The following is a 19,776-nucleotide window of genomic DNA, read 5'->3' as shown; positions in this document are numbered from 1 at the left end:
CAGTTGATAAAAAGTTCACATTTACAACAAGTGCGACACAAACAGCAATACAGAGTTACACATGGAATAAACAAACGTACAGTCAATAACTCAATAGAAAAAATCTATATACAGTGTGTGCAAATGAGGTAAGATTAGGGAGGTAATGCAATAAATAGGCCGTAGTGGCGAAGTAATTACAATTTAACAATTAAACACTGGAGTGATAGATGAGCAGAAGATGAATGTGCAAGTGGAGATACTGGGGTGCAAAGGAGAAAAAAAATAAAAATAATAACAATATGGGGATGAGGTAGTTGGATGGGCTATTTACAGATGGACTACGTACAGTTGCAGTGATATGTGAGCTGCTCTGACAGCTGATGCTTAACTTCTATGGGCTAGGTGGGACGCGTCCCACCTGCGGGACACAGCCAGTGAAATATTAGGGCGGCAAATTCAAAAACAACTAAATGTCATAATTCAACTTTCTCAAAAATACAACTATTTTACACCATTTTAAAGGCTTTACAGCGAAAGCAAAACATTAGATTATGTTAGGAGAGTACATAGACACAAATAATCACACAGCCATTTTCCAAGCAAGGATATGTGTCTATAAAACCCAAAACACAGCTAAATGAAGCACTAACCTTTGACGATCTTCATCAGATGACACTCCTAGGACATTATGTTACAAAATACATGTATGTTTTGTTCGATAAAGTTCATATTTATATCCAAAAACAGCATTTTACATTGGCGCGTGATGTTCAGAAAATGTATTCCCACCGAAACGTCCAGTGAATGTGCACATCAATTTACAAAAATACTCATCATAAACGTTGACAAAATATATAACAATTATTTTAAGAATTATAGATAGACTACCCCTGGATGCAACCGCTGTGTCAGATTTTAAAATAGCTTTACGGAGAAAGCACATTTTTCAATATTCTGAGTACATAGCTCAGCCATCACGGTAAGCTATTCAGACACCCGCCAAGTTCGGGGCAACCTAAACTCAGAATTAGTATTAGAAATATTCTCTTACCTTTGCTGATCTTTGTCAGAATGCACTCCCAGGACTGCTACTTCCACAGGAAATGTTGTTTTTGTTCGAAATAATCCATATTTATGTACAAATACCTCCGTTTTGTTCGTGCGTACAGATCACTTATCCAAAGGTATAATGCGCGAGTGCGGAACGACAGACGAAAAGTCAAAATGTTCCATTACCGTACTTAGAAGCATGTCAAACGCTGTTTAAAATCAATCTTTATGGTATTTTTAACGTAAAATTGCGATAATATTCCAACCGGACAATAGCATATTCATTCAAGAAGAAAAAGAAGGAACGGCGTGCCCGCGTGACCGCGCATATCCAATCCCTTTGTTGCCAGGCAGAACATTCAGTAACTGAGCTCCTATTATCTGCCCAGTAACAGGAGAATGCTCAAACCACTTTCTGAAAGCTTTAGACAGCCAATGGAAGCCTTGAGAAGTGCAACGTCACCCCACAGACACTGTAGCTTCGATAGAGAATCAAAAGAAGAAAGACAATTCTCAGACTTTTCACTTCCTGCTTGGATTTTTAGTATATTTACATTTTAGTAGACACTCTTATCCAGAGCAACTTACAGTAGTGAATGTATACATTTCATTTCATACATTTTTTTTCTGTGCTGGCCCCCCTTGGGAATCAAACCCACAACTCTGGCGTTGCAAACGCCATGCGTTGCAAACACCATGCTCTACCAACTGAGCTACAGGCAGGTTTTTGCCTGCCATATGAGTTCTGTTATACTCACAGACACCATTCAAACAGTTTTCGAAACTTAAGAGTGTTTTCTATCCAAATCTACTAATAATATGCATATTCTAGTTTCTGGGCCAGAGTAGTAACCTGTTTAAATTGGGTACGTTTTTCATCCGGCCGTGAAAATACTGCCCCCTAGCCCAGACAGGTTGAAGCTAGTGAGGGAGATATTAGTCTCCAGCTTCAGTGATTTTTGCAATTCGTCACGGTCATTGGCAGCAGAGAACTGGAAGGAAAGGTGGCCAAATGAGGAATAGGCTTTGGGGCGACCAGTGAAATATACCTGCTGGAGCGCGTGCTATGGGTGGGTGCTGCAATGGTGACCAGTGAGCTGAGATAAGGTGGGGCTTAACCTAGCAAAGACTTATAGATGACCTGGAGCCAGTGGGTTTGGTGAGGAATATGAAGCGAGGGCCAACCAACGAGAGCATACAGGTCGCTGTGGTGGGTAGTATATGGGGCTTTGGTGACAAAACGGAGGGCACTGTGATAGACTGCATCCAATTTGCTGAGTAGAGTGTTGGAGGTTATTTTATAAATGACATCGCCGAATTCAAGGATCGGTAGGATAGTCAGTTTTACGAGGGTATGTTTGGCAGCATGAGTGAAGGATGCTTTGTTGCGAAATAGGAAGCTGTTTCTAGATTACATTTTTGATTGGAAATGCTTAATGTGAGTCTGTAAGGAGAGTTTACAGTCTAACCAGACACCTAGGTATTTGTAATTGTCCACATATTATAAGTCAGAACTGTCCAGAGTAGTGATGCTGGACAGGCGGGCAGGTGCGGGCAGCGATCGGTTGAAGAGCATGCATTTGGTTTTACTTGCATTTAAGAGCAGTTGGAGGCCACGGAAGGAGAGTTGTACGGCATTGAAGCTCATCTGGAGGTTAGTTAACCTCTTACATCTAGACGTTCCGCTAGCGGAACACCTGCTCCAATATCCAATGATAGGCGTGGCGCGAATTACAAATTCCTCAAAAATACAAAAACTTCAATTTTTCAAACATATGACTATTTCACAGCATTTTAAAGACAAGACTCTCCTTTATCTAACCACACTGTCCGATTTCAAAAAGGCTTTACAGCAAAACATTACATTATGTCAGCAGAGTACCAAGCCAGAAATAATCAGACACCCATTTTTCAAGCTAGCATATAATGTCACAAAAACCCAGAAGACAGCTAAATGCAGCACTAACCTTTGATGATCTTCATCAGATGACACACCTAGGACATTATGTTATACAATACATGCATGTTTTGTTCAATCAAGTTCATATTTATATCAAAAAACTGCTTTTTACATTAGCATGTGATGTTCAGAACTAGCATACCCCCCGCAAACTTCTGGGGAATTTGCTAACAATTTACTAAATTACTCACGATAAACGTTCACAAAAAGCATAACAATTATTTTAAGAATTATAGATACAGAACTCCTCTATGCACTCGATATGTCCGATTTTAAAATAGCTTTTTGGTGAAAGCACATTTTGCAATATTCTAAGTACATAGCCCAGCCATCACGGGCTAGCTATTTAGACACCCGGCAAGTTTAGCCTTCACCAAAATCAGATTTACTATTATAAAAGTTTGATTACCTTTTGTTGTCTTCGTCAGAATGCACTCCCAGGACAGCAAAGGTAATCAAACTTTTCTAATAGTAAATCGGAGTTTGGTCAGGGCTAAACTTGGACAAATCGGCTGGATTAACAAGATGTTAAGCTTTTAAATTATGTAAGACACATGTATCTTCATGAATGGTTAATATTACAAATGTAGTATTTTAGAATTTCCCGCTCTGCATTTTCACAGGATGTTGTCAAGGTGGGTCGCTAGCGGCACGTCTATCTCTAAAAAGATAACCAGCGGCAACGATGAGAGACTTGTTTCTGGAAAGTTGGATTTTTATAAGTAGAAGCTTGAATTGTTTGGGCACAGACCTGGATAGTATGACAGAACTCTGCAGGCTGTCTCTGCAGTAGATTGCAACTCCTGTCACATCCTGACCAGTAATAGGGGTTATTGTTATTGTAGTTTGGTCAGGACGTGGCAGAGGGTATTTGTTTTATGTGGTTCAGGGTGGTGGTTTGTTTAGTGGGGCATTTGATGTATGTATTCCTGAGGTTTTTGGGCACTGTTCTATGTTAGTGTATTTCTATGTTCTGTCTAGTCTTTTGTATTTCAATGTTTTGTTAAGTGGGGTTGGACTCTCAATTGGAGGCAGGTGTTTTCTAGTTGCCTCTGATTGAGAGTCCTATATATAGGTATGTGTTTGTTGAGTGCTTTGTGGGAGATTGTTCTGTGTATAGCCTTGTGCCTTACCAGCATGTGAATAGTCGTTATGTTTTCTTTGTGTACGTGTTTATTTTGGTTCTCCTTCTTGTCCGATTATAATAAAGAAGATGTGTACATTTCCCCGCTGCATTTTGGTCTATATCCGACGACAACCGTTACAGAATCTCCCACCAGAAAAAGACCAAGCAGCGGAGTAAGGAGCAAAGGGAATTTGATATGGACTGTCGGGAAAAGTGGACGTGGGAGGAGATTATGGCCGGAGAAGGTCCATGGAGAAAGTGGAGCGAAGACCGGGAACGCTACAGGGAAACACGACTGGCGTTTAAGCCGGAGAGGCACCCCCAAGAATTATTTTTGGGGGAGCACACGGGTAGTTTGGCTGGGCCAGGCAGTAGACCTAAGCCAGCTCCCCGTGCTTTTATGGGAAGCGTTTGGAGTGGAGAGCGCCGAGGTATGCGGAAGTGCGCACGATCTCGCCCATACGCACGCACAGTCCGGTGCGAGTGATCCCAGCCCCTTGCAAGTGTCGTGCTAGAGTGGGCATCCAGCCTGGTAGGAGGATGCCTGCGCAGCGCATCTGGTCACCGGTGTGCCTCCTAAGTCCAGGCTACCCTACGCCCGCTCTACGCATGGCAACCATCAGGCCCCTGCACAGCCCAGTTCGCCCTGTACCAGCACTCCACTCGTACAGGGCTACTAGTTCCATCCAGCCAGGACGGGTTGTGCAGGAGGTGCGATCGAGACCGCCAGTGCTTCTCCATGGCCCGGTATATCCAGTACCAGTACCACGCACCAGGCCTCCAATACGTCAGCCCAGTCCAACTCAGCCCGTTCCTGCTCCCCGCACTAGCCATGAGGTGCGTGTTCCCAAACTGGCACTTCCAGTACCAGCACCACGCATCAGGCTTCCAGTGCGTAATACCAGTTCCACTCGGCCGGTTCCTGCTTCCCGCACTAGCCCTGAGGTGCGTGTCCCCAGGCTGGTACCTCCACTACAAGTCCCACGCATCAGGCTTCCAGTGCGTCAGCCCAGCCTCGAGTGTCCAGAAACAGTGCCCTGTCCAGAGTGTCCGGAAACAGTGCCCTGTCCAGAGTGTCCGGAAACAGTGCCCCGTCCAGAGTATTCGGAAACAGTACCCCGTCCAGAGTATTCGACGACAGTACCCCGTCCAGAGTATTCGGCAACAGTGCCCCGTCCAGAGTATCCGACAACAGTACCCCGTCATGAGTATCCGGTAAGAGTGTTAAGCCCGGAACCGAGTGAGACGGCCTACAGTTTGGAACCAAGGGAGACGGCCCACTGTGCAGAACCGAGTGAGACGCCCTACAGTTCGGAACCAAGGGAGATGGCCCACTGTGCAGAACCGAGTGAGACGGCCCACAGTTTGGAGAGGGGTGAATGGGTCTACAGTCCGGAACCGAGTGAGTCTGCCTGCGATCCGGAACCGAGTGAGTCTCCCTGCGATCCGGAACCGAGTGAGTCTGCCTGCGGTCCGGAACCGAGCGAGTCTGCCTATAACTCCGAACTGTGTGAGTCTGCCTACAGCTCGGAACCGAGTGAGTCTGCCTACGGCCCGGAACCGAGTGAGTCTGCCTACGGTCCGGAACCAAGCGAGTATGCCTACAGTCTGGGTGGCTGTAGACCAGATCCTGAGCCACCTCCAGTATAGGTGGGTTGGGGAGGGGGGGGGGTGTAGCACAGGTGCCGTCGTTGACGGCAGCCACCCTCCCTTCCCTCCCTTTAGTTTAGGGGATTTATGTTTGTTTTGGGGTATTAGGGGGGGGGGGGGGGGGGGGGGGTACTGTCACGTCCTGACCAGTAATAAGGGTTATTTGTTATTGTAGTTTGGTCAGGACGTGGCAGAGGGTATTTGTTTTATGTGGTTCGGGGTGGTGGTTTGTTTAGTAGGGTATTTGATTTATGTATTCCGGGGGTTTTTGGGCACTGTTCAATGTTAGTGTATTTCTATGTTCTGTCTAGTCTTTTGTATTTCTATGTTTTGTTAATTGGGGTTGGACTCTCAATTGGAGGCAGGTGTTTTCTAGTTGCCTCTGATTGAGAGTCCTATATATAGGTATGTGTTTGTGGGAGATTGTTCTGTGTATAGCCTTGTGCCTTACCAGCATGTGAATAGTCATTGTGTTTTCTTTGTGTACGTGTTTATTTTGGTTCTCCTTCTTGTCCGATTATAATAAAGAAGATGAGTGCACATTTCCCCGCTGCATTTTGGTCTATATCCGATGACAACCGTTACAACTCCGCTCCCCTTGGCAGTTCTATCTTGTCGGAAAATGTTATACTTAGGGATGGAAATGTCAAGATTTTTGGTGGCCTTCCTAAGCCAGGATTCAGACACGGCTAGGACATCCGGGTTGGCAGAGTGTGCTAAGGCAGTGAATAAAACAAACTTGGGGAGGAGGCTTCTAATGTTAACATGCATGAAATCAATGCTTTTACAGTTACAGAAGTCAACAAATGAGAGCGCCTGGGGAATGGGAGTGGAGCTAGGCGCTGTAGGGCCTTGATGAACCTCTACATCACCAGAGGAACAGAGGAGGAGTAGGATAAGGGTACAGCTAAAGGCTATAAGAACTGGTTGTCTAGTGAATTCGGAACAGAGAGTAAAAGGAACAGGTTTCTGGGTGTGGAAGAATAGATTCAAGGCATAATGTACAGACAAGGGTATGGTAGGATGTGAATACAGTGGAGGTAAACCTAGGCAGTGAGTGATGATGAGAGAGGTTTTGTCTCTTGACACCATTTAAACCAGGTGAGGTCACTGCATGTGTGGGAGGTGAAACAAACGGGCAAGCTAATGCATATTGAGCAGGGCTTGAGTCTTTACAGTGAAATAAGACAATAATCACTAACCAAAACAGCAATGGACAAGACATATTGACATTAGGGAGAGGCATGCGTAGCTGAGTGATCATAGGGACCAGTGGGAGGATAGGCGAGCTGGAGACATGGCGATTCAGACGGCTAGCAGAAGGGCCTTAGGGGGGACGTCGCGGTGGAAGAAGTCTGTTGTTTGTTGCCCCCTCGGACGGTTACGTCGGCAGATCAGTCGTGTTGGATTGGCAGGGCTCCGTGTAGGCAGTAAAAGGGTCCAGGCAAAATAGGTATTGTTGCCCAAGAAATTGGCTGATGGTCCTCTTCAGCTAACAGTCAGATATGCTCTAGATAGCTAGCGGGCCACGGATGGGCCTTCAGGGAACGTCGCGATGGAGGAGCCTGTTGAAACACCTCGGGCGGATTACATCGGTAGACCAGTCGTGGTGGAATCGGCGGGGCTCCATATCGGCAGTAAAAGGGGTCCAGGCCAATTGGCAAAATATTGGTCATCATCGAATATTGTAAGAGCATTCATTGTCTGCTTATATGCCCCCTTTATTTATCCTATGGTTTTGACTTGGTGTACAGGGATAATACTGTAAGAACGGCCCATGTTCTGAGTCCTAGCTCACTCATTAATCTCTTAATCGAAATGACAGATAGCCTCTTATCCACTTGTCGTCCCCTTATGCCATAGTTTGTACATCTCAATAGTCATTAGAAACCACATTTGTTTAAGCAAGTCAGCCATATCAGCTATGTTTTTTAAAGGCAATAAATTAGGCTGAATGAACTGTTTCGCTGCCAGACAAGGCGTAGCAGTGGTAAGGTGTTGGGACTTCTGTTGGGAGAGTTTGTGGGCACCGTTTGTCACCGTTATAGTGCAATGAATCTATTGTTTAGTGTTGTGTAGTGGCTTTGCTGGCATGGATTATTTTTTAGTTTTGCCTACCAAGATTTATATGCTAAAATCGCCACTGGTGAGAGGAATAGAGGGATACAGAAAGAAGGGCAGGGAGGAAGACTAAGAGGAGGAAAAGAAGAGTAGCGGAGGAGGACTAAGAGGAGGAGAAGAAGAGTAGCGAAGGAGGACTAAGAGGAGGAGAAGAAGAGTAGCGGAGGAGGACTAAGAGGAAGAGAAGAAGAGGTCGTGGAGGAGGACTAAGAGGAAGAGAAGAAGAGTAGCGGAGGAGGACTAAGAGGAGGAGAAGAAGAGCAGGGCTACCTACCTTTTCTTACCATCACGTTTGTGGCTCTTCTGCAGCACGGAGGTCCTGCGCTGGTGCTGGTTCTGCAGCTCTGCAGCCTTGGCCGTGTGCTCCTTGATCAGCTCGCTGGTCTTACGGTGGTGTTTCCTTACCAACTCCTTCATCTCTTTATACTGCTTCCTCTGCTCCCTCACAAAGCCCTTGTGCTGCTTCAACTCCTCTACTGTCTGGGCCTCCATCTCTGGAGGAAGGAGGGATGGAAAGAAAAGAGAGAAGGAGAGAGAGAGAGAGAAAAAAAAAATATGTGTTTTGATCAATGACTTTCTTCCTGTCAGCACAATTCCGTGATGTTTCAGATTGGTGTAATGCCAGTACAGATAGACAAATGACCACACGTGTTCACTTAGCTTGTTACTGAGTCTTACATGTGAGAACACTGACTGACATGTTCACTTAGCTTGTTACTGAGTCTTACTCTAGTCTTACATGTGAGAACACTGACTGACATGTTCACTTAGTTTATTACTGAGTCTTACTCTAGTCTTACCTGTGAGAACACTCTGAATGACATCCTCAGTCTTCACTGCAGTTTTCACTGAACCTGATGAACAATATTCACCTATTAGTGCGGGTTTTGGCAGGTTATATCTGGCAACCCAAGTGGGTGGTAAATGTGTTGTGGAATGCCAAATGTAAGTTAACTGGTTGCCATATCGGAGTCACAGTCATGATAAACTACATGGCAAAAAATATGTGGACACCCCTTCAAATGAGTGGATCTGGCTATTTCAGCTACACCCGTTGCTGACAGGTGTATAAAATCGAGCACACAGCCATGCAAGCTCCATAGACAAACATTGGCAGTAGAATGGCCTTACTGAAGAGCTGAAACAACAAGTCAGTTCATCAAATTTCTGCCCTGCCCCAGCTGGTCAACTGTAAGTGCTGTTATTGTGAAGTGGAAACGTCTAGGAGCAACAATGGCTTAGCCGCGAAGTGGTAGGCCACACAAGCTCACAGAACAGAACCGCTGAGTGCTGAAGTCCGTATCGCTTAAAAATCATCTGTCCTTGGTTACAAAAATCACTACAGAGTTCTTCAGCACAAGAACTGTTCATTGGGAGCTTCATGAAATGGGTTTCCATGGCCAAGCAGCCGCACCCAAGCCTAAGATTACCATGTGCAATGCCAAGCATCAGCTGGAGTGGTGGTCGATACAGAAATGATTTGTCGAGATTGGTGTGGAAAAACATGACTGGCCTGCACAGAGCTCTGACCTCAACCCCATCAAACAACTTTGGAATGAATTGGAACGCCGGCTGCGAGCCAGGTCTAATCGCTCAACATCAGTGCCCAACCTCACTAATGCTCCTGGCTGAATGGAAGCAAGTCCCCGCAGCAATGTTCCAAAATCAAGTGGAAAGCCTTCCCAGAAGAGTGGAGGCTGTTTTCGCAGCAAAGGGGGGACCAACTCCATATTAATGCTCATGATTTTGGAATGAGATGTTCGACGAGCAGATGTCCACATACTTTTGGTCATGTAGTGTTTGTTTGTTTGTTTTTTCCTCATGAAGCGCTTTGAGATTTCTATTATGAAAAGCGCTATAGAAGTTTAATAATTATTATTATTATTACTGTAAGTTCAAGTGGAGATGTGACCTCTACCTGTGGGCTGTGGCTGCTGGCTGACCAGGCTGGGGGGTTTGGAGGAGATGATGGGGGTGTGGCTGACCCCGTTCTCTGCTGGCAAGGTCACCCGGGGGTCAGGCTCCATTGGGTCATCACCAGCCGCCTCCACCTATCAATCAAATACATTGACAGCGCAACTGATACAGTGCCTTTATGAGACATTTTTTACTGGGCCTCAAAGCGCTTTATCAGGTCCACACAGTACTGGTCACATTGACTTAGCACATCATCTGACTAGAGTGTAAGCGTCTGCCCAATGTACTGTACAGTTGAAGTCGGAAGTTTACATACACCTTAGCCAAATACATTTAAACTCAGTTTTTCACATTTAATCCTAGTAAAAAAATCCCTGTTTAAGGTCAGTTAGGATCACCACTTTATTTTAAGAATGTGAATAATAGCAGAGAGAATGATTTCTTTCAGATTTGATTTATTTCATCACATTCCCAGTGGTTCAGAAGTTTACATACACTCAGTTAGTATTTGGTATCATTGCCTTTAAATTGTTTAACTTGGGTCAAACGTTTTGGGTAGCCTTCCACAAGCTTCCCACAATAAGTTGGGTGAATTTTGGCCCATTTCTCCTGACAGAGCTGGTGGAACTGAGTCAGGTTTGTAGGCCTCCTTGCTCGCACACGCCTTTTCAGTTCTGCCCACAAATATTCGATAGGATTGGAGGTCAGGGCTTTGTGATGGCCACTCCAATACCTTGACTTTGTTGTCCTTAAGCCATTTTGCAACAACTTTGGAAGTATGCTTGGGGTCATTGTCCATTTGGAAGACCCATTTGCGACCAAGCTTTAACTTCCTGACTAATGTCTTGAGATGTTGCTTCAATATATCCACATAATTTTCCTGCCTCATGATGCCATCTATTTTGTGAAGTGCACCAGTCCCTCCTGCAGCAAAGCACCCCCACAACATGATGCTGCCACACCCTTGCTTCACGGTTGGGATGGTGCTCTTCGGCTTGCAAGCCTCCCCCTTTTTCCTCCAAACATAACGATGGTCATTATGGCCAAACAGTTAAATTTTTGTTTCCTCAGACCAGAGGACATTTCTCCAAAAAGTACGATCTTTGTCCCCATGTGCAGTTGCAGACCGTAGTCTGGCTTTTTTATGGCGGTTTTGGAGCAGTGGCTTCTTCCTTGCTGAGCGGCCTTCCAGGTTATGTCGATATAGGACTCGTTTTACTGTGGATATAGATACTTTTGTACCTGTTTCCTCCAGCATCTTCACAAGGTCCTTTGCTGTTGTTCTGGGATTGATTTGCACTTTTCACACCAAAGTACATTCATCTCTAGGAGACAGAATGCGTCTCCTTCCTGAGCGGTATGACGGCTGCGTGGTCCCATGGTGTTTGTACTTGCGTACTATTGTTTGTACAGATGAACGTGGTACCTTCAGGCGTTTGGAAATTGCTCCCAAGGATGAACCAGACTTGTGGAGGTCTACAAATTATTTTCTGATGTCTTGGCTGATTTCTTTTGATTTTCCCATGATGTCAAGCAAAGAGGCACTGAGTTTGAAGGTAGGCCTTGAAATACATCCACAGGTACACCTCCAATTGACTCAAATGATGTCAATTAACCTATCAGAAGCTTCTAAAGCCATGACATCATTTTCTGGAATTTTCCAAGCTGTTTAAAGGCACAGTCAACTTAGTGTATGTAAACTTCTAGCCCACTGGAATTGTGATACAGTGAATTATAAGTGAAATAATCTGACTGTAAACAATTGGTGGAAAAATGACTTGTGTCATGAACGAAGTAGATGTCCTAACCGACTTGCCAAAACTATAGTTTGTTAACTTGACATTGTGGAGTGGTTGAAAAATGAGTTTTAATGACTCCAACCTAAGTGTATGTAAACTTCTGACTTCAACTGTATGTCACATTACAGCCCAACACATACATGGTTCTGCTCAATGTTTTTGCGGCCTATGCAATGAGATGAGAGTAGAACCATACGATTCCATGACTCTATTACAAACAAGCTACTGTACGTCAAATATACGACACCACAATCAACACACCACACACAGAGCGTACCTGCAGCCTGTTGGAAACCTTGTAGACAAAGCTGTGGTACCCCACTCTCAGCATGGCTCAGATCAGAGTCACACTGACAACACTCTCTAATGTTTCACTAACATTTAGCCAATGTTCTCCTTACGTTGTCTCAAAGGTCTCCTAACACTCTCTACTACTTTCTCCAAACGCTTCCTCTAGGTTCTCCCAACGTTCTCTCTAGGTTCTCTTCAACCCTGACTTGTTGTAGTACTTGGCGTGTATTTCTTTCAAATATTATTCCACTAAACCACCTGTTACTGAGTCCTCCCTCCCTGAGCTGGTCCTGTTTTCCTCTGCTCTCCTCTTCTATCTAATCAATCCAAGGGGCTTTATTGGCATGGGAAACATATGTTAACACTGCCAAAACAACTGAAGTAGATCATAAACAAAAGAGAAATAAACAATGAAAAAACTTCCAAAAGAATAAAGACATTTCAAATGTCATATTATGTATATATACAGTGTTGTAACGATGTGCAAATGGTTAAAGTACAAAAGGAACAATAAATAAACATAAATATGGGTTGTATTTACAATGGTGTTTGTTCTTCACTGGTTGCCCTTTTCTTGTGGCAACAGGTCACAAATCTTACTGCTGTGATGGCAGACTGTGGTATTTCACCCAGTAGATATGGGAGTTTATCAAAATCGGGTTTGTTTTTGAGTTCTTTGTGAATCTGTGTAATCTGAGGGACAAATGTGTCTCTAATATGGTCATACGTTTGGCAGGAGTTTCCACCTCATTTTGTTGGTAGTGTGCACACAGCCTTTCTCAATAGCAAGGCTATACTTACTGAGTCTGTACATAGTCAAAGCTTTCCTTAAGCTTGGGTCAGTCACAGTGGTCAGGTATTCTGCCACTGTGTACTCTCTGTTTAGGGCCAAATAGCATTCTAGTTGCTCAGTTTTTTTGTTAATTCTTTCCAATGTGTCAAGTAATTATCTTTTTGTTTTGTCATGATTTGGTTTAATCTCCCTCCGTCTCTGAACCTCCAGTGGAAAGCACACTAACTCACTAGGCGACCGTTGCCATGGTGTCGGCATGTACAAGCTCTCCATTGACTGTCCCTGTGGGTAATAAGCTCAACCCATCCATCGTCCCTCACCTCATAACCCTCACCCCTCAGTTCCTAACCCCTGGTCAATAGATCTAACCCAATCATCTCTTCACAAAGTGACAGGCCTCAGTTCCTAACCCCTGGTCAATAGCTCTAACCCAAAGAGAGGACTACTGCCTGGGGAGATGCTCATTGATCTGTTACAGGTCGATTAGTGTGGGGATGACACACACACACACACACACACAGGCACCCACAAGCACGCACGCACGCACGCAAGCACACACACACACACACACACACACACACACACACACGACTAACACAAAAACACACACACCTCCTTGCTGTCCTCCTCCTCTGCCCCCTCCTCCAAAGTGAGTGCTGCCAGTTGATTGGCTCTCTGCTCCTTCAGGTTGACGTAACGGATGGGATTGGACAATGCCTCGATGACATCTGAGAAAGAAATCAGAGGGAGGGAGGGGACAGAATGTATCATAGATGATGTTATGTAAGCCAGTGGAAACATCAGCATGGTTAGAACTCTATGGTTAGTTACTGTATATACCAGTATTCTGTAAGGTATGTCAACCACTGTACCTGCAAATGTATCAGGGACATAGTCCTTGACCTCTACATAGACAAACAAAGCAGGGAGGGTCAGAGCCTGGTTCTTCTCATTCCTCAGACCAATGTAGCGATAACCTGGAACACACACACATGGGTCGGCGATCAGAAGTTCAAGGACTGCTTACACAGTATCACTCAAGCAGAACAATGGACCAGAATGGTAGTGAGTCAGGCTAACAGGCTGTAAGCCTCACCTGGGCGGATGGCATTCACAGGAATGATGCGATGGCCAATGAACTTCCCTCCATCTTCAAACACAGATATCCTCATCGAGGCCAGAGTGGGCAGTACCACCTGCGGAACGACAGACAGACAGACACACAGACACACAAACATGTAAGAAAGGAGACACTTTGATAACGAAGGCCTCGTCCTCCGAGATAATGTTGACAGATTACCCTGGGAGGTCTGGATTTTTTTATTATTAAGAACTACAAATCCCATAACACTTTTCTCTATGATGTTTTAAACATTAATTTACACACATAATTCAATATAACATTATGTACATCTATTGGTGTGCATTCTTGAAGATCAAGGTCTCCTCCTCCCAGATAATGTTGACAGCATTACCTTCAGTGATCTTAAAGAACCACAAATCCCATAACAATCTGCGCTATGTTGTGGCTTACCTTCTTGAGGACAAAGGCCTCCTCCTCCCAGACAGGGTTGACAGCGTTGCCCTGAGACGTCTTGGTCTTAAAACCTTTCCTTCTGGTGTCCACCGGCAGACCAAACATGTCTATCTCCACATACGTCCCCACCTTCTTATCGGTCAGGAACTGGCCTGAGATGATCTGGAGAGAGATAGATGAAGATATTAAGTGTGAGCGTTGTAATGTCCGTGCACACATACACAAGCGTACACACATGCACATGCGCGCAAGCACGCATACTAATACACATGTACGCAAGCATGCACACACACACGCACCCACACACACAGATACACACCTTAACAGAAAATGTGTTGGCTACGATGCCATCCACAGTGCTCTCAGCGAAGGGATCAAAGTGTTTGTCTGGTCGTCTCATGAACTCTGGTTTCAGCCTGTAACCACACTTTCCATTGTACTCATACATACCCAGGTTCAACATCATGGACAGGTCTGAAGGAAAAGGAGAGAGGGAGGGGGAGAGAGAGAGAGAGAGAGAGAGAGGGAGGGGGAGAGAGAGAGGGAGAGAAGGGGGTAGATTGAGGGAGAGGGGGAGAGAGAGATAAAAAAGGGGGAGAGAGAGGTTAAGGGAAAGAGATAGAGGGCAGAGAGAGAGAGGGATAAATATACAGAGGGAGGGAGAGAGAGGTAAAGGGAGAGAGGGAGGGCAGAGAGAGAGATAGAGGGGGATGGAGATATATTCAGAAGGAGGGAGAAAGAAAGAGAGAGAGGGAGAGACAGAGAGAGGGAGAAAGAGAGGGAAAGAGAGAGAGGGAGGGAGAGGGAAATAGAGAGAGAGGGATATAGATACAGAGGGAGAGAGAGAATGGGGGCGAGGAAGAGAGAAAGACATAGAAAGAGGGGGGAGATAGGGGGATGGAGAAGGAGAGGGAGAGAGAGAAGAGAGAGAGTGAGGGGAGAGGGAGATAGACACAAATCAAATCAAATGTTGTTAGTCACATGCGCCGAATACAACAGGTGTAGGACCTTACAGTGAAATGCTTATTTACGAGCCCCTAACCAACAATGGAGTTAAAAAATCTATAATATATATATATATATATATATATATATATATATATATAAAAATCAATAACAAATAAAAGTAACAAGTAATTAAAGAGCAGCAGTAAAATAACAATAGCGAGACTATACAGGGGGGTACCGGTACAGAGTCAATGTGCGGGGGCACCGGTTAGTCGAAGTAATTGAGGTAATATGTAGGTAGAGTTATTAAAGTGACTATGCATAGATGATAACAACAGAGAGTAGCAGCGGTGTAAAAGAGGGAGGGGAGGCAAATAGTCTGGGCAGCCATTTGATTAGATGTTCAGGAGTCTTATGGCTTGGGGGTAGAAGCTGTTTAGAAGCCTCTTGGACCTAGACTTGGCGCTTCGGTACCGCTTGCCGTGCGGTAGCGGTACCAAAGAGGGAGGGAGGAAGAGAGGGAGAGGAAAGATAGAGGGAGGGGAGAGAGAGATGGAGGGAGATAGATACAGAGGAAGAGACGGGGATGAAAGAGAGAGGGAGGGGGAGAGAGAGAGAAGGTGGGAGAGAGAGAGAGCGGGAGAGAGAGCGCGATGGATTAATGGAGGGATGGAGGGAGGGAGCGGGAAAGGGAGAGGGAGATGAGAAGAAGGGAGAGAGGTGTTACAGAGATACAGAGGTACACACAGCCCTTCCCATACTCAGGTTCAACTATGTAAACAGCTCTGAGAGATATATATCACCTTAATAAAATAGTGTGTGTGTGTTGATGTAGTTCTGACCTATGGTCTGGAAGTTCAGGGCCACCAGTTGACAGCCTGCATTCCAGAAGAGCTGAGGGTTATAGTTGGAGGAGTCTACTCTGGTGCCTTTAGGGTAGATACGACTCAGCTGCAGCTTGTTATACCTGGACACGGTCCGTTAAGGAGAGGACACCTTGGGCCTCATTTTTTATCAACCATGCAATCATTTCTCACAAAATGTTGGCGTACGTGGAGATTCTAGGATTTGCGTACGCAAGGACACATATGCGTGTTTTCATTGATAAATCAGAGCCATACTATATTTCTAAGCTCGTGAACGAGCGTTACAATCCAGCCTGGAAAATGCACTCCATCACCTTTTATGCTAACAAAAACACTGTCATTTGCAGTATGATTTGAAGATGTTGGAACTGGGCCATGACAGTTTGATCACATTTCTGTAGAGGTGTGGGCAGAATGTTTTAATCTTTTTCAGTGACTTTTCTTTACTAAAAATGCATGTCGCCTATAACGAGTGCTAAACACTGCCAGCGCATTCTGTTAGATCGATTGTCTATCGAACGATTTAAAAGTAAATGCTGCCTACAGCCCACACTTCTCTGCAAAAGATGAATTGTTGTTCAATATTTTGTTTATCAATGCGTCTCCTTAAACATGTTATTATGTCAAGCTCCTATTGCACAGTAATACTGTAGCCTACCCATACTAACATAGGCTACACGTCTATTTACTATTGAGCATGTTTGGCTATTGAATGAGCAATGGATAAATAGTAGCCTAATATTTGTTGTGTAGCTGGAATAACCCAATCAGTGGATCAGTCACTAGAAGTTGAGCGTACGCATGGTCTGAGATTTGCGCGGGTACACACAATTTCCCGTCAAGTTCAAAATGAAAAAAGATGAACCTTTGATAAATGAGGCTCCTGGACCGAACCAGGTGATTTACAAGTTCACCTTGCTCTTGGAGTACTTCTTCACTCGAGACAGTTTCAACAAATGAAAGAATTTGAACAGACATTTGAAGTAAATATTCCACACAGAGTGGGAAGGATACTCAACAAACTCCACAGGTGACTTGGTGAGCTGCTCCAAGGCTTTGGTCTCCACAAACGATGACATCTGATAGCTCCGATTGATCTCTGGAACAACAGCAAGTGATTGAAAAATTGCATCACTTTTGGGATTGATTCTTTTTTTGCTTTAAAATGCAGCTGAATTTTAAACAGTACATCTGTGAGAACAGAACAACTCATTTGAGTTGGTGTGTATTCAAAGTGCCAAAAAATGTGGTTCACAATCGCAATAAATATTTAAGTGTGGTCTAAACAGGTGTTGAGTTGTGGTCACGAGTGATGGTCCTACTTTTGGAGGCCTCGAAGGAGTTAAATTTGACTGGCTGGACATAACTGACCAGGTTGGACATCTCCTCTGTGGCAAACGCCTCGCTGCCCGCTGTACCCTGGAGAAGGAACACACAACAGTCAGAATGAGAATCCTCCTCTCTTCTCTCCTCCTCTCCTCTCCTCCTCTCCTTGTTTGACTATTGAAACATAGCCCTATGTATTGAAACATAGTAAGTGTGTTTCTGAATCTCCACTAGGGGGCAGCCTAAGAACACAATACATGTAACAAGAAACACCTGATGGTGCAGGAGAAAGAATGAAAATGTCTCGTAGGCCATGTACCTCATCCATGGACCCCTTTTTACAGTCATCGTCATCATCATCCTCATCGTCACTCTCTGCCTCAACTTCACCTGAAAGACAAACGCAGGTTTAAGTTAGCTTCTCAGACTACATGCTAGTGATTACTGAAGGCTGTATGGTCAGAGAGCAAGCCCCAGGGATTAGACTTCTGAAGGGGGTGAATGGAGCTGTAAGCAATATGGAAATAGATCCACCAAGCTTTTCAGTGGGGTTACTGTAGGGCCACTTAGGGAAAAGGGTGGAGGGAGCTAGGGATAGGGGGTATAGGAAAATGAATTAAGGGAAGGAGCTAGAGAAAGGGAATAGGTGAAGGAAGAAACTAAGGAAGTGACTAGGTTTTAGAACTAGGGCTACTAAGGGTTGTTTTAGGACCCGGTAAAGGAGGAGGAGTGTCTGATGGAGTATTTCTATGTATTATGGATCCCCATTGGTTCCTGCCAAGGCAGTAGCTACTCTTCCTAGGGTCCAGCAAAATGAAGGCAGTTATATCCAATTAAAAACATTACATTACCTTTCACAACAGATTTCAGAACACATTAAGTGTGTGCCCTTTAGGCCCATACTCCACTACCACATATCTACAACACAAAATCCATGTGTACGTGTGTGTATAGTACGTATGTTATGTGTGTGCATGTGTGTGTCTATGCCTGTGTGTGTGACTCTTCACAGTACCCGCTGTTCCATAAGGTGTATTTTTATCTGTTTTTTTAATCAAATTTAACTGCTTGCATGAGTTACTTGATGTGGAATAGAATTCCATGTACAGACCATGGGTATGGCTCGGAAAAGGCTAGAAAGACACACCTGACAACCAAATCATATTTTGCTTCAGAATTTATAAAAATTAGGTTACAGTCAGGTTCAGTTTTAAGTTTTGGCTTGTCGGTTTAAGAGTAGCTATGTCCCTATAGTCTTTCCCATATGGCTCACCGATGGACTTCCTTCCCTGTGATCTGAGGCTGAGCCCAGCGACCTCTATTGGCTGGGAGGACTCGGTCATCTCCTGGTTGGTCGACCCTGGTGGACAGCAAACAATCAATAACCATTATGTTATACTGTGTATGCAGTGGAGGCTGGTGTCACTTTTAAATTGGAGGATGGACTCATTGTAATGGAATGGATGGAACAGTATCAAACACAGAGGAGTCTATTTCCATTCCTGCCATTACAATGAGCCTGTTCCGAAATATTTCCCTTCACCAGTCTCTACGAAATGCTTCAGAGATCAAGATGGACTGCTGTAGCGCAGGATGAAATGTGTCTGTGACTCTACCAGCAGGGGGCAGTGTGTACTATTATATTTTATTGTTTTAACCTTTATTTAACTAGGCAAGTCATTTAAGAAATTCTTATTTTCAATGACGGCCTAGGAACAGTTGGTTAACTGGCTTGTTCAGGGGCAGAACGACAGATTTTTACCTTGTCAGCTCAGGGATTTGATCTAGCAACCTTTGGTTACTGGCACATCGCTCTAACCACTACGCTACCTGCTGCCCCAAGAGTGGCACACGGCTGGGAGTCCCAGTAGGCGGCTGTTGATGGATGCAGGGTGATTCTGTGTGAAGGGGAATGCTAAGAGCATCGATCCTGCTGCCTGCCTGCCTCCCTGCCTGTCCTGTTCTGGTAAAGCATAGCTGTACCAGAGGCACCCGGCTAGCTAGAAAACTTAACCTGACACATGCACACACACGCAAAGAAGGACACATTCATGCACAGAAGCATGCACACACACACATACACAGGCTTGTACAACTAACCTTGTGTGGACACACAATTCAGTCCCATTCAAAATACAATTTTCACTAACCCTAACCCCCGTAACTCAAAAACCTTAACCCTAACCCTACCCGCACTAGCTCCTAACCCTTACCATAAAACTAACCCTAGCTCCTAACCCTGACCCTAAACCTAATTCTAACCTTAATGCTAAATCCCCCTAAAAATAGCATTTGACCTTGTGGGGGTCAACAAAATGCCCCCAGTTGGTCCAATTTTTATTAGTTTACTATTCTTGTAAACACGTCCGCATACACACACACATATACACACGCACGCACACACACACAC

General features: G+C 44.7%; 1 protein-coding gene across 3 annotated transcripts in view; it reads right to left on the bottom strand.

The window, feature by feature from the left end:
• LOC106608062 (1-phosphatidylinositol 4,5-bisphosphate phosphodiesterase beta-1) overlaps positions 1-19,776 on the bottom strand; it is a 275,600-nt gene that overhangs the window by 36,448 nt on the left and 219,376 nt on the right. For all 3 annotated transcript variants that reach the window (XM_045720989.2, XM_045720987.2, XM_045720988.2), the window contains exons 15-27: positions 18,640-18,726; positions 17,686-17,756; positions 17,363-17,459; positions 17,055-17,139; positions 16,017-16,141; positions 14,546-14,700; positions 14,224-14,388; positions 13,786-13,885; positions 13,562-13,666; positions 13,302-13,417; positions 9,808-9,940; positions 8,690-8,743; positions 8,164-8,383 (exon numbers count right to left, since the gene is read on the bottom strand). In XM_045720989.2, coding sequence (XP_045576945.2) covers positions 8,164-8,383; positions 8,690-8,743; positions 9,808-9,940; positions 13,302-13,417; positions 13,562-13,666; positions 13,786-13,885; positions 14,224-14,388; positions 14,546-14,700; positions 16,017-16,141; positions 17,055-17,139; positions 17,363-17,459; positions 17,686-17,756; positions 18,640-18,726 — 1,513 coding nt within the window. The remainder of the gene's footprint in view (positions 1-8,163; positions 8,384-8,689; positions 8,744-9,807; positions 9,941-13,301; positions 13,418-13,561; positions 13,667-13,785; positions 13,886-14,223; positions 14,389-14,545; positions 14,701-16,016; positions 16,142-17,054; positions 17,140-17,362; positions 17,460-17,685; positions 17,757-18,639; positions 18,727-19,776) is intronic.

The sequence above is a fragment of the Salmo salar genome, chromosome 06 (genome assembly GCF_965601325.2).
Source record: "Salmo salar chromosome 06, fSalSal1, whole genome shotgun sequence".
Lineage (NCBI taxonomy): Eukaryota > Metazoa > Chordata > Actinopteri > Salmoniformes > Salmonidae > Salmo > Salmo salar.
This window is presented reverse-complemented; position numbering and strand designations above follow the sequence as displayed.